General features: G+C 43.1%; 1 protein-coding gene across 1 annotated transcript in view; it reads right to left on the reverse strand.

Moving 5' to 3' along the window:
• Nucleotides 1–15,366, reverse strand: part of FRAS1 (Fraser extracellular matrix complex subunit 1) — a 429,797-nt gene that overhangs the window by 70,014 nt on the left and 344,417 nt on the right. The window contains exons 42-47 of the mRNA XM_019466685.2: nucleotides 13,976–14,166; nucleotides 12,831–12,984; nucleotides 11,363–11,626; nucleotides 8,964–9,152; nucleotides 7,414–7,533; nucleotides 6,961–7,140 (exon numbers count right to left, since the gene is read on the reverse strand). Of these exons, the coding sequence (XP_019322230.2) occupies nucleotides 6,961–7,140; nucleotides 7,414–7,533; nucleotides 8,964–9,152; nucleotides 11,363–11,626; nucleotides 12,831–12,984; nucleotides 13,976–14,166 (1,098 nt within the window). The remainder of the gene's footprint in view (nucleotides 1–6,960; nucleotides 7,141–7,413; nucleotides 7,534–8,963; nucleotides 9,153–11,362; nucleotides 11,627–12,830; nucleotides 12,985–13,975; nucleotides 14,167–15,366) is intronic.

Here is a 15,366-nt window from a genome sequence, read left to right on the forward strand (position 1 = left end):
TTTATATGAGTCTTTTATAGTCTAAGAGTGATGAAGAAAGGTGATAGATTTTTTCCTTCTTCTTGGAAAGAAAGGTTTGGAATTGATCTTTCCCATTTTTAACATTTCTTACTGAGAGGAAATTGACATATAATAAATTACACATATTTAAAGTATGCTTGGGCACTCCATGAAACTATCATCTCAATCAAAATAGTGAACATTTCCATCACCCCAAAAGTTTCTCAACTGACATTTTATAATCCCTCCGTTCTTCCCTTTCTCATGCCTTACCCTATCCCAAAGAAACAAATCAATTGTTTTCTGTAACTGTAGATTAGTTGGGTTTTCTCTAATTTTTTCATAATTAGAATCATAAGCTATGTATTATTTTATGCCTGCTTTTTTTCACTGGGCATAATTGTTTTGAGATTCATCCATATTGCAGCATGTACTAATAGTTTATTCTTTTTTATTGATGACTGGTATTCTATTGTATGGATTTATTACAGTTTGTTTCTCCATTCACCTGTTGATGGACATTTAGGTTATTTCTAGTTTTGTGCTATTGCGAATAAAGCTGTTATGATCATTTGTGCACAAGTCTTGGTATGGGCTTAAGTTTGTATTCTTCTTGGGTAAATCTCTAAGAGTGGAATGGTGGGAATGTTAGGTGCATGCTTAACTTTTTAGGAGACTGCCAAACTAAGTGGTAATTTTATATTTCCACTAGCAGTATATGACAGCTCTAGGCTTGATCTTAATGAGCCTTTCCCAAGTCGACCTAGCAAACACTGAGCCCCTACTCCATGTGTAGAACACTGTTTCACACTTGCTTATATATATTCAGTTGTATCTTGTAACAATTCTGGGAGGTCAAGGTTGGCATATTACCTCCATTTTTCTAGATTATGATACGAATAAAATTAGAAAAGCAATGTGATCTATCCAAGGTCACACAGCTAATAGGAGGGCATTGCTGGGGCTGGAGCTCAAGGTTGTCTAACTTTGAAGTTTATGCTCGCTAGGAGTACTTTTTTGTACGACTCACCTAACCTTTTCAGGCTAGGTGAGGAGCCTTTTGAATTTTACCCTTATCCTTTAATTTTTTTTTCCAATATAAAAGTAATACGAGCCTATTAGAGAGAATGTGAAAAACACAGAAAAATAGCGAAAAATCACAAAAGCCACTCGGGAATATACCTCTGTAATATCACCATTGTAATATTTTTAATTGATTCATTTTTTCTAGAATACTTTCTTGGCTATAACATTTGTCTTGTCCGATATCCCTAACTTAGTGCCAGAGGGTAACGTGCTGCATCTAGAACATAAGCTTCAAGAGGACGAGGATTTTTGTTGTTTCTTCACTATTGGGCACCTACAATAGTGCCTGGCACACAACAGGTACTCAAAACATGGTTGGTGAATGAATTCAGTTCATCCACTCTAATTCCTATCTAAGAGGTCCTACTGAGCACAGATTTTCAATCTTTATACATGTAAGAAAAAATTCCAGCCTTTGTTAATTGGGCATTGGAAGACCTAAGCTACTCCCCATCAAGATGGTGTTTCCAATAACATATTGTCCCTACTGGCTGTCACAGCAGGTAGTTACTGTTTGAAATATCTTGAAGGCATTTAATCCCATCGCAGGTGTTTTCAGCTACCAACCCGCTGGCTAAACTATGTATCTGGCAGTATTACAGAGACCCACATTAACCCTGTCAGTTTTTCCAATTCCCCTGGAGGGCCAGCACATTAGAGAAAGTTCAGTCCAGGTCAGGGAAGCAGCGTGGGAATAAAGTATCTTTGAAGAAATTGCCTTCCCTTTGCCTCAGCCTTCCTGCTTTCTGCAGAGCTGTGGATAGCTCTGTGACACTGCCTGTGTCCTACCTCAGACTCAGGCTGCGGGGGTCTCTCAGCTTCTCTACTTCAGATTTTCTTCAGAGCTTCCGGTCACGGAATGAATTGTATCCCCTTCCTTACCACCCCTCGCCCCCCAATTCATATGAAGTCCTAACCCTCAGTACCTCACAATGTGACCTTTTTTTGTAAATAGGATCATTGCAGATGGAAGTAGTTACAATACCATCATTAGAGTGGCCCTAATCCAATCTGATTAATGTGCTTATAAGAGGGGAAAGTTTGTCACAGACATACCCATACAAGGAGCATGCCCTGGGAGCACAAAGACGGCCATCTCTATAAGCTGAGGAGAGAGGACTGGGTCAGATTCTCCCTCACAGCCCCTGGAGGGAATCAACCCTGCTGACAGCATGATCTCAGACCTCCAGCTCCAGATCGTGAGACTTTGTTAAGTCGCCCAGTCTGTGGTACTTTGTGACGGCAGTCTTAAGTGCACTAACATACCTCTGCTCTCGGGGAGAACCCAAACTAAAGCCATGGGTGCATCCTATTTTGGTTGGTGTCAGGATACTGAGAGAGGGTGAGAGAAAGAGGAAACCACTGAATACCTTTGCTAAAGCATCATCTCTGGGAAGTCTTTCCTGACTCACTACCACACCTCTCTTAGGTGGAACTCGCTGTGCGTTGGCTCTCACTGTCCCGTAATGTTGCTGTCACAGCTACTGAAACGCATTTGCACATGTTTGTTTACACGTCTCCCACCTCCAAAACAAATTTCCTCCTGCAGCAGCTACTCAGTCAGTGTTTGGTGAAGGTGAGAACCAGTGCTATGCTGAAGACTGCTGTACTCCTCCCTGACTTGAAAAGTACAAGTCCTCCCTGTTGGCTAAGCAATTGGATGCCCAGTTAGGGTCTACATTTCCCAGCCATCTCACAGCTTTGTCTGACTACTCTCTGGCCACTGGGATGTGATCAAAATTGATGTGTGTTCTTTCGGTAATATTCCTAAAATAGAAATGGATGTGGGCTCCCCTGGCCTTTGCCTCTTACTGCTGGCTGGGGAATGGCAACAATTACAGTGGTCACCTCAGACCAGAGATGGAAGCCTCATATTGAGGATCATGGAGCCACTTTAGGCCATCTGGACCACCTGCCTCTGGATTTTTCTGTGAGAGAAAATGAATTTCTTGTGGAAGGCACTGCAATTTAGAGTCTTTTTGTTCCAGAGACTTAGCTTCTATCCTAATAACTCCTTACTCTGATTTCACAGGAAAACGAGGATCTTTAGGGTCCCTGACATGAGGGGATGGCCCCTCAACCTTGCAAAGGGCACACACGGGCAGGCCCATGTCTGTCTTCTACACAGTCTGTACAGGCATGTGGCTCCCTAGATCTCAGGGGACAAAAATAGGATCTCCACACCTGTCCTGTCTATCCAAAAAGAACAACTCACTGACCAAGACAGACAGTATGAGAATAAGTCCACTTCATAGTTAACCAGTGAAAGGATATCTGCAGGCACTGATGGAAACTGATAATTCCAAGAGGCATCAGTCCCAAAATAGCTCAGTGCCTGCACCACAAGACACTGGCCTAGGAGCTTGTTTCTCGCAAAGCACAGGCCAGCCCGCCCCAGCTCCTGGTAGACCCATCCGCACCCACTGAGGCAAAAAGGCAAGGTGCAGAGGCTTTTCTCGAAACTGAGCCAGCTGCCTTAAGAGAGGAAAGTAAGATATCAACATGCATTTCCTCTGAAGGGACACCTTTTACATCTAAAGTATCAAATTCATAAAAATATTCTCTCTTAGGGCAGACAGGGAATGTGAGAATTCTGTCTAAATGCTACAGAAATGACTCAGAATGGGGTTGGAGATGTGGGAAGGGGCAGGGAAGCTCCGTTCCATTAGCAATGGGGAGGGGCCCTTAAGGGTAAAGGGGAAGGGGCTGGATCCTCATATCTGGTCCACTGACAGTTTCTAGAAGCAGGTGGATGGAGAAAAACTGGCAGGAGTGTGAGTCAAGTGGGTTAGGAAGCCAAGCCTGGTGGAACAGGGAGGTGAAAGAAGTGTCCTGGGGAAAGGGAGTCCTCCCTCCTTTTGCGGAGGGTACTTTCCCAAGGGAGAAGTAGGATCATTAAGAGTCTTTCTCTAAGCAGCACTGGCTTGGTCTTGGCAACCAGAATTTAAGCCCAGGGAAGGCTGAGACTGTAAAACCAGAAAAGGAGTCACTGAAGCAGCCTCACACTGAACGCTTGATACAGCCCAGGGTCAGAGAAGAGCGGGGGCTGGGATTTACCATCAGGAAGGCAGCTCACAGTGCCTTGCATGAGGCTCAGTGCTTTTCAAGCTCTGTAGAGTGTGGATGCAGCTGCCTAACACAACAGCCAAGAGTCTGCCCTTTCATCTTTAGAGAGATACAATCAGCAACCTGACAGAATTCTGGCAGAAGCAATTAGCTCATGAATTAGTTATCAAATATCTCCTGCAGCCAAGGTCTTAGGAGTGCTGATGTGCATTCTTCCCCCAGGAACTTTGGGACAAAAGGGTAAGCCATTTGCTTCCATTTGCATTAGGGAATTTTTTTAATGTTTATTTATTTTTGAGAGAGAGAAAGAGAGAGAGAGAGAGAGAGAGAGAGAGAGAATGAATGAGCAGGCGAGAGGTAGAGAAAGGGAGACACAGAATCCAAAAGCAGGCTCCAGGCTCTGAGCTGTCAGCACAGAGCCTGATGCGGGGCTCAAACCCACGAACTGTGAGATCATGACTTGAGCTGAAGTCGGACACTTAACTGACTGAACCACCCAGGCACCCCTGCATTAGGGATTTTCGCCAATCTCCCCATCTTCCCCCATACCCTCCCACCAAAGACTCAACACTTTCCCCTCCACCATCGCAATCACCACGGTGTGCCTTCCCCTCCCATCCTCTGACACACTACCTTCCATCTCTCACCATGGGTCTCCCTCTCATTATTCCTCTCATTCACCCTGCCCCAGCCACACTGGTCTTGCTGCCTTTGGAACTGGATGTGCCACGCTGATCCCAACTCAAGATGTTTACACTCACTGACCCCTCTGTCTTGAAAGCCTTTTCCTTATAACATCAGCATGGCTGGCTCCCTCACTCTCCTCAGACCTCTTCTCAAGTGTCATCTTATGTTAGGGAGTCCTTCTTCCCTTACCCCCTTTCTCCCTGCACCCTGGAACATTCTTATTTCTCCTTCTAATACTCATAACCATTGTAATAGGATGCATTTGCTTGTTTGTTTGCTTATGCTCTGACTTCCTGTATTTGAGAGTGAGTAGAATCACAGTGAGTACATCCTCTGTTTTGTCATTCCCCTGGTTGAAAGAATGAAGGCTCTGTAACTTAAAATCCAAAGGAAACCAGTGAAGCTCTAAATCTTCTGCAAATGATCACTGCCTCTATGATGTACGAAATAAAGACACCTCTGCCTTTACATTGTTCAGCAAGCATCTTCAGTGCCTCACATCCATTCAGCCAATTTCTATAGGTTTCCACTCTGAAATTCCTCCCTCCCTTCTTCCTTCCCTCTCTCCCTCCTTCCCTTCCTTCCACCAACTGCTGTCTATTGAATATTTACTGGGTGCCAGGTATTATCGCTTACATCATTCCCACCTTCCTATACCCACCGCTGCCCGTCTGGGTGAAACCTCACTACCGACTATTGAGCCCAAATGTGAAACTTCCAACCCACTATCACTGCCTCCTTTTTCTTTCTTTCACTCATCTGTTAGACATTAGATGAATTTTGCTTTCCTAACCTGCTCAGAATTCTGTAGTAACTCTCCATCGCCTATTGAATTTAATAGGGATTACTTATCCCAGCTTTGAGGACCCTGCATAAAATCTCACTCTGCCCAAGAGCCGCATCTACTCCTGTTTTCAGAGTATATGCTTTAGCTAAACTGGGCCACTCATCATTTTTGGAATGTACCCCCATGCCATTCCCATCTCTGAAAATAACACAATTTCTGTTTGCCCAAAGTCTACCTTCTAAGGGCTCTTTTAAATGCCATCTCTGTGCACCTTCCTACCCAATGTAGCCTCTCCCATTTTTTTAAACATTTATTTATTCATTTTTGAGACAGACTGAACAGGGTTGTGGCAAAGAGAGAGGGAAAGAGAGAGAATCCCCAGCAGGCTCCACACTGTCAGTGCAGAGCCTGATGTGGGGCTTGAATCTGTGAATCGTGAGACCATAACCTGAGCCAAAATCAAGAGTCAGATGCTTAACTGACTGAGCCACCCAGGTGCCCTCAGCCTCTCCCATTTTTGAGCTTCTATGACATAAGGTTTATACAACTCTTAAAATACCTGCCATATTCTTCTCTTATATATGGTTATATGCAGAGGTTTCTTATCTCATCCAATAGAGCACACTGGAGGGTGAGGATGCAATGTCCTGTACCGTTTTCTTAGAGAGTGAGGCTGGGATCTCCTATATCTATTTTTCTCTCCTCAGCAGCAGCTAAACTAGAATCTTGCTCTATACACATGCTCATTTGTTATTTCCTGAATTACCTTAAAAAATTTTTTTTAAGTTTATTTATATTTGAGTGAGAGAGAGAGAAGGACAGAGCATGAGCAGGGGAGGGGCAGAAAGAGAGGGAGACACAGAATTCGAAGCAGGCTCCAGACTCCAACCTGTCAGCACAGACCCTGAGATGGGGTTCAAAGTCATGAACCGCGAGTTTGCAACCTCAGCCAGAGTCAGACACTTAACTGACTGAGCCATCCAGGCGTTCCTTTCCTGAATTACATTTCCTGGATTAAGCACAGTGCATCACACTGTGCCGGGTGCTCAGACTTTAGAAGAACAGGGTGCAGTGTTTGCCCTCAAGGAATTGACAATCTAGTTATGGAGACAAGATTGCTTACATAAAATTGCAATCGTTCATTCAGGTTTCAGCAAGAAATTATTGAGTATCTATTGCATGCCAAATGTAATGCAAGGCAGTATATAATGGTCAAAATTAGTAATGCAAAAAGTAAATACTAACAACGGCAGATTCTAGGCATACATGGCTTACCCCCAACGCTTACTAAATCCCAACTTTTGGTTTGATGAAGCAAGAGGCGATAGGCTTACCGGGTGATGCTGCATGCTCTAGATGGCCCAGTTCAGGTTTTCTAGTGATTCTATAGATCAATTCTGCAGGCTTACTCTCCTGGTCCATGGCAGAGAGCTGCAGAGTGGTGATCTTCTTCACCGAGTTCTCATCCAAGACCAGCCCTTTGTTGGTGGTGACGACTGGTGGGGAGTTGTCTTCTGAAAATATCAGAAGTAGTAATTTGAAAGAGGATCCTTTCAGCTTCCTTTCTTCAATTCTGGGCCTAGTGCCCGGGAGTAAAATCAGAATAATCCTTAGGCCTGTCCCTCAGGGAGTGCACCAAGGATCAGCTTCACACAACAGAGGGGACAGTATTCCAGATTCCCATGTGGGCTGGGTAAAGGAAAGGCTCCAGCCTCAAGGTAAGCACAGTGTAGACTATATAACCCCAGAACTGCTGGAATAGTTTTAGGAACCCAATGCCCCCTTACCCAAAACACTGATGGAAAATGACTGGCCGATCAATGTGTTGCCTTCTCCATCGACCACATCAAATTTAAAAGCAAAGCTCCCACCAGATTCTCCTTTCCCATGACTGTATTCTACCTGGCCTGTAAAAAAGGACAAGAAAATAAAGATTCGCTATTAGTGCTTTCTGCCCTTATTTCTGAAGCATGAGGTGGGAATCTGATTGGTATTCACACCAGCGAATCAATTAACACCTTCCTCACTTTGATATCGCTGTAGACATTTTAATCTAAAGTTTTCAGTTCCTCCCTTCCCCTCCCACTATTGACTTCCTCGTAATAAAAAACACTCTCATAATAAAATCATCCCAAGTAGGACTGCTTTATGGTTGAGGCTCAGCTTTTGTGAAAGATTCTAAGGAAGTCTCATGAGTAACCAGATTAACAAAATCGCCCACATGGAAAATGTGCAGCAACAGCACCCACATCATTGGTTATACATCCATGTCACAGGGCAAGGGACACGGAGCCACAGCCCGTATTCCTGCCAGAGCTCATCAATCCCATTTCCCAGTGCAGCTTGAAGTCATTTTTGAAACAACACTGGATATAACCAATCAAAGAGTTAACAGATAAACTCTACATCGAAGTCAAAAGGATCGAAAGGGACAAGCTCAACATCTTACATTTTTGTTCAGGGACAGCCTCACTGCTAAGTACCTAGCAATGTAAATAGAACCAAACATCTGGGGAGAGGGGCCTGGTCTCATTTTTAAAAAGGAGACACTGAGGCAAGGATAACTAAGATATTACTATCCCTTTGTCTATTCCACCCCCTTTGGCAAAGTACAGACAGGTCCAGTGAGAATTTAGCTGCTACCCATTTTGAGTGTTAATGCATGGACAAGACTGTTATTTCCGCTCCTGAGGACATATTTCCACCTCTAAATGGAATTGCACATCATCACATGACTTTGGATTTGGGTTACTTTTTTCCCCCATTACATAACTTTTTTTTTTCTTTTACCCCTGGAAGAATTGTACAGTAACTACGTAGCATTTAACACTTATGCTTTTACATTACATCAGCATTTCCTGGAGGAGGGATGAGCTATGTAATCTCCCCCAGGCAGCTCCGATTTATGCCCTTCCATTTTGCTTAGTTCATTAACTTGTGCTCTTTGGGGAGCTAAAAAAGAGATATAAATTGTTCACCTAAGGCAGGCATAATTTTCACCTCAATCCATCCCAATTCACTTCTTTTTCCTTTCTCCCTCTCACGCACACTTTTGAGCATCATAGCAAGTCAAAGTGATTTTTTTTTCCCTCCATAATCGCCCCAAATTTCATCAATGCTATGTCAAGGCATGAACACATTTTAGCCAAGAAGGATAGTTTTTTTTTTTTAAACAAAAAATTGAGGAGACAAGAAAGCATAAATGGAACTATAACTCAGCTCTTATTCAAAACAAAGAGTGCAGTTTGCTGCCATAAGCTACCAGGCATTGAACTCCCATTTTACTACTGTGGGTGGCTCTGTAGAAGTCTGTACAGGCAGAAGTGAGGTAGCTGACCTTGGGTAATGTCAGCCTGGGTGAAACTCCGGATGGGGCCTTTAACGGAGATTTGCTCTCGGTTGTCATGCTTTACCATCTGCAGGCGCCCTGCCCCAGGATCTTCCTTCATGATGTACATCACCTGACGGTCATCTGAGTCAGTATCTGTCACTCTCAAGTGCTGTTCTGTGATGCGTGCCACAGACCCTGGGAGAGAATGGGAGAGGTTAGGTCACTGCCCATCATTGCCTTTGAATAGTATGTCAAGTGATTTGGGGAGGCTAGAGACTAAATTATCACATATTGCCTTGGTTTATGTACCAGGTGCTTGCTTGCCCTTCTTTGTCTCCAGATGCATACATTTTAATTTCCGTAAGTGAAACAGTCCCCACCTCCAGTTTGTTAATCATCACTCTCCCTATGCTCTCTCTACTCCTGTGACCTATCAGTTACTCCTCCCTCAATCTATGTTGTAACTCCCAGATCTATGATGAAACCTATTTGGACCTAACTTATTTGCTGTCTTTTTTTTTTTTTTTTTAGTGCTTAGGTATTTATTTTGAGAGAGAGAGACAGAGAGTGAGCAGTGGAGGGGCACACAGAGAGAGAAAGAGAGAGAATCCCAAGCAGGTGCTGCACTATCAGTATGGAGCCCGATGCAGGGCTCAAACTCATGAACTGTGAGATCATGATCTGAGCCAAAATCAAGAGTCTGATGCTTAGCCGACTAGCCACCCGGGTGTCCTAACGTATTTATTGTCTTCAGGATCACCAAATCATAAGAGACAGCTTCACATAAGCTTACAAATATATCTTGTTGCCATCTGAGACCAAATAGTTAAAATCCATGTTTACAAGGATTACAAATAGGGAGACCTGAGTGCTGGGCCTTGTAAGGCCGTGCAGGTGTTGGGGATGGAGGCAAGGCACTTGCCCCTTGCTTTCCTGTCCAGCCATTTTCTCACATTAAAAACAGTAAATTCTGGTATGCAGATCTTAGTCATTCTTGCATAACACATCCTGGTGTCTGGCTGGGCCCTGAGCATCCTGTGTGTTCTCGCCGGGTAATGCCAACAGTGCAAGGCCCAACCATTCTTTCCTCAGGCCATTCTCAGCAAGTGGCCCTGAGGGATGAAGTGGCATCCTCCTCTGGGACAAAGATCAGGCTTTCTTACTGTCACTACAAGGTGGGGTGGGGGGATGCCAGGCTCCGTGCTCCTCTTCTATAATGCATCCATTGCATGTGAAGGCACGCATATGGGCCTTCTGCGTCACCTCCACCAGACTTGGAGTGCAGAGGGGACAAGTGCAGAGTGCAGACTTACCGATGGCAATGCTTCTGGTTATGCTGTGAGTAACAAAGCACTTTGTCTCTGACCGAGGAGCCTCAAGTGTTCTATCAGCACTCACGAAACGGTAACAGGCTAACTCACTAGCTTATAAATAGGGTAAAGGTAAATCTCAGACCTAATAATTGGGACTTTTGGGAATCTCCAGAGTTTCAAATACCATTATGCCATATAGTTTTCACTACAAAATACATGTGGGGCACCTGGGTGGCTCAGTTGGTTGAGAGCCTAACTGAGGCTCAGGTCATAATCTGGCGGTTCATGAGTTCAAGACTCACACTGGGCTCTCTGCTGTCAGTGCAGAGCCCGCTTCAGATGCTCTGCCCTGTCTCTCTGCCCTTCCCCATCTTGCATTCTCTCAAAATTAAATAGACATTATATACATATATGAGCAGTAGGAAAAAAAAAAAAAAAAACCAGGACCCCAGGGTGATGCAGATGTTTTGTGGGCAAAAGGCCGACTCTCTAATTCAGTAACTCCCTACCGCAACTGACTTTGAGACTGACACGTGTCCCAGGTCCTTCAGTGCAGCTTATGTGTAGGCAAAATTGTGAAGTTAGACCCTAGGATACCATATCTAATGATTCTCAATTATTTTCATAATCTCTTTTGGTGTATGATAATTTTCCCAATTGCCCCCCATGCCTCCCCACCCACTTATTTTTTTTTTTAAATGAGTATCTTGAGAATTCTGCTTGAGTTTTTTTATTGTTATTGTTGTTTTGTTTTTCTCTGTGGGATTGGTTGGGCAGTGGCCCTGTTCTAAGAAACCTGGTCCTATGAGTAGCTGGATAAATTAAGGTTTCTGAGGGTCTTGGAAGTACTATAAGTGCTTCTTAATCTTTTCTTGAATTCAAAGACAAAGGTATCTGGTCCAAAGAATTTAAGAGATCTACATTAGTCAATCATAACTCTTAGTGTCCTTAAAAGAATAGCTCTCCCCAGCTCCAGTCTCCCTGAGTTCTGAATGCCTACTTCACTATCCTCCCACAGAACAAACGTGCACACTGACAAGGAAGAAATAAGGACAGAGGGACCACAGCCACTCTCTTCCATTCCTGTGGTACCTGCTGAGAGTTGAAGGACTCGGTTTACAGCCAAGTGGGGGGCGCTGCTTGTAGGCAGCTCTATGTATATCTCCATCCTCCCTGTGTCCGTGTGGAGGCCATCCGTGAGGGAGAACCGGAACTCATCCACTGCCACACCGGGACCACCAGGCATGTACCCGACCAGTCCAGCCAGGATGTCCTGGTAGGTGAAGGAGGAGCCCTGAGCTAAAACCCTCCCGTTCTTCAGAGGCTCAGAAGCAGTTTGCCTCCAGAGCAGACGACCTGAGGAAAAAAGTAAAGAAAAACAAAGAAAAAGTGGTAGAATACATATGGCGCCAAAACTTGGCTTGGCTTTGTCAACTAGTATGAGCCTGGGTAAGATGTCAAGCACCTCAGAGGCTCTTGGTGTCACACACACATAAATGGCCAACAACTCAGAATTTTCTATTTAAGCACAGGGTGCTGCCCTGTGGCCTCATCTACAAATAAATATGATAAAATCCTCCTTTTCCTGTTTAAAAATGTCTTAAGGAGACACAATGGATGTGGTAATACAGTGGCTTAGAAGTCAAGTCTCCCTCCATGAATTCAAACTCACGCCACTATTTAAACCTTATTTTTCCCTTCTACAAAGTGAAAATAGCACTCGTCACTTGCTGCCTTCCTTCTGGGGCATCAGGGATGGGAGAAGGGACTGTGTTTTCAATTCCATTTAAATTCAGAAAGACACAAGACATCTTTGGGTGGAGGCATCTTTTTCTGTCTTCAAGCGTCATGTGTATCACAATGGGACAGTTAAAGTGCTACATTAAAGAAAGGACAGTGAAGGAAGGGAAGATAAAATGCAATGACCAACAGACTCTTCTATTAACCTTCCATCAACAGCAACAACTTCATCTTTAAAAGACCAAGAGTGTTATGATACACTAGGATACCACGTGGGAGATGAAAGTTCCAGAGCTTTAGCTAGTACCAGAGGGATGGCACTTAGAAAACAAGTAGGTAAAAGATTCCCATGGTGGTTTTTACCTCTGGTTTAATCAGGAAAAGTGCTTTCTTTGCAAAAGGACCAAGCTCATAAAGACACCTAGCACACCTCTAACCTGAAGTGCATACCTTGTGCAATTAATATCAAGGTGGCCATGCTGTTCCTTGCACGAGATGGCCCAGGATTAACAAGCAGTGAAGCCCTACTCTGACAAGAGGACTCTAAACCCATTTTGCCTGAGGTTATACAGGCCAGCAGGAAAAGAGCTGAAATTGAATTTCAGATACACCAATTACCTAGGATTCAGACTTTTAGAGCAACTGGTGTCAACTGTGACCCCAAGAATATTGGCTAGCTGTGAATCTGATTATACTTTGATGCAAAGAATGGACTATGTACAGGTGAGGTAGAGGAATAACCAACAGAAATCTACATGTTTATTCTAACAACCTGTTGGGCATCTCAATTAAGAAGCTTGCCATAGCAGTTGTGTCCTACCGTGGTCAGGCTTTTTTGTCAATACGAAAACCAGCTCATTATCCGGAGTGTCCAGGTCTTGCAGGCTCAAAGAAGAATTGCTTATCACCACTCCCGAGCTTAGCTGCACGCCAAGGGGCCGCAAGGTCATCCTGGGAGGCTCATCGTTCTTCCTCTGATTAAAGTATAAAATATCAGGTCTCACACAGACATTGGTTTAAGAAGAAAGAAAATGTATCTTATTCAGAGAAAGTAACATGTTCACACCAACTTTCACTATTGAAATAGCATGTCATGTGTCACAATCTTTAATTCCCCATCAAAATGGTTAGTTGGGAAAGACAGCAAACCACACAAGCAAAATGTCTCCTTGAAAAGAAACTGACATTCTACAGAAATCGCCTTGGATGTTTTCCACAGGTACAATGATCATATTTTTCATGGACATGTGGTTGGAGAAATGCAAGCATATTTGGGGGACAAAATAACACATTCTTTGAAATCAGAACTGTCTTGGAAAGCCCCCAAAATACCACAGTACTGTAGGAGGCCATCATATTTAAAAGTGTGAGTCTCTCAGAGTCTCCCTGACCCTGTGCCAGCCCCGCTTTACGATTCCTGAAGGGTAGGGTATTGAGGATATTTTCCCAAGGCAGAGGGTATTCCATGCTGAGTTTTATCTTTTATCTTTCTCTCTCCCCGGGCTGGTAGAGCAAGCTATGTAATTGCTCAAACGAGAATAAATACAGCATCAAAGGACACATTTCTTTGATGTTACAATTTAACGAATAAATGCATTAAAATATAAGAAAAGGCAAGTATGTATCTGGAACTACATATAATAATTTCAGGGAAAAATAGGCATATGTTAGTTTTTGTCTAAATATGAGATTGCCAGGGTTTCTCTTGTATGACCCTCACAAACTGCTCTTACACAGAATGAATACATTTTACCCTGAAGTGAAAATTCAGATTTCCAAGTCAGACCATCCCCAAATGCCAGCCTTAATTCTACAAGTTTCCTAAAGGTCAGGGTTATATTTTTAAATTGACCTCTAAAACTGAAGGTCAAATGGAATCTTTTTTGCTTTTCAGTTCATATAGAGCTATCTAATCATGGGATATTGTCATCAAAGGCCCAACTTTTCCAACTTCAAAGTCTTTACCTCAATGGTGATATTGATGCTGTGGATCTCTGAACGACTGTTTCCATCACTTACATAAAAACTAAAAATGTCATGGGTTGGCTCAATGCTTTCATGAACACTTTGAAAGTAGTAAATGTAGTTTTCCAGGACATCTTGAATAGGGAATGATGCCTCCAGGTCACTGGTGGTTCCAGGGCCAAAACGATCACCTGCATCAACATCAAGAGAGAACTTTTACCTTGATCCCTCAATTCCTGCTTACTAGGCTGAACTAGAAAACATGACACTATTATCAACAAAAGATGAAAATTCATTAGAGGATAAAAATGGAGAATGGAAAGGGCACAAGACTAGCAATATAAGACTTGGGGTTTGATCCCTGTTTCCCTCCTATTCCTCATCTATACATGGTTATATTTGCCCTGCTGTTTCCACAGGGAATCAAATGATATAATATGCATGAAAGCACTCAGAATGTTATTATTTTATATAGCAAGAATCAGGTTGTTTTGTTAGAAATCTGTGATAAAGTAAATCCTGGGGCAAGTGACGATACAATAGCAAAGGTTCTACCTTAAGCCTTAGTCAATTTCAAAACCACTATGCCTAGCATATCCTGCAAGAGGAAGCTTCCTTCTCTATATAAAAAAAGGCTAACTGTACACCTTTTTATCTAAGAAACCTCCCCTTGGGTCAGAGCTTAGACCCTGGGATGGTACACCAGGGCTACTGTGATGCCCGGGGACCATTCAGAGCTTAGGTGCCATTCAGTGACTGAGATTCTCAAGTATCATTCAGAGCTGCACAGATAGAGCAGGTTCTGGTTAACTCTACTTTTCATACCAACCCCAACCAAACACTGGAAAAGGGCAAGAGGGAGAGTAAGCACTGTCTACATGACAGATGACTTGTCTCTTTTTTGGTGTGAATCTCTCTAATTGGTTGATTTTAAACTGTTACCACATTTTCTTCTAAAGAGAGGAGAAAAAGAAAAGAAATCCCTGTGTCTTCAAACATTCCCTGGATACATATCAACAAAGAAAAGTGTATATAGAAGATCTCAAAACAACAAGCCTTTCTTTTTCTCTCTTCCATGGCCCTTTGCAAAGATCAGGTCATAAATCAAAAGGCCAGTGACTTCCTGAATTATAGATAGTATCTTTTTTTTTTTTGTTAACCTCCCAACAGAAAGACTAGGAATGAAAATGTTTTATTTGTAATTTGTTTGAAGAGCTCAGGACATTTGTTTCTTCTTCAATGACATGAATTTTCTTAGATTTTATCCAGCAGTTTAATTCTTCTTGACATCAGAAGCATAACATAGGAGAGTCTAAGTGACCAGTGACCTGATAATCCCTAGGACATACAGTTCAGTGTTTCCAGAAGGAAGTGCTGTATGTAATTCCTTC

The sequence above is a fragment of the Panthera pardus genome, unplaced genomic scaffold, assembly GCF_024362965.1.
Source record: "Panthera pardus isolate Hobbes unplaced genomic scaffold, ASM2436296v1 HiC_scaffold_13, whole genome shotgun sequence".
NCBI classification, from domain to species: domain Eukaryota; kingdom Metazoa; phylum Chordata; class Mammalia; order Carnivora; family Felidae; genus Panthera; species Panthera pardus.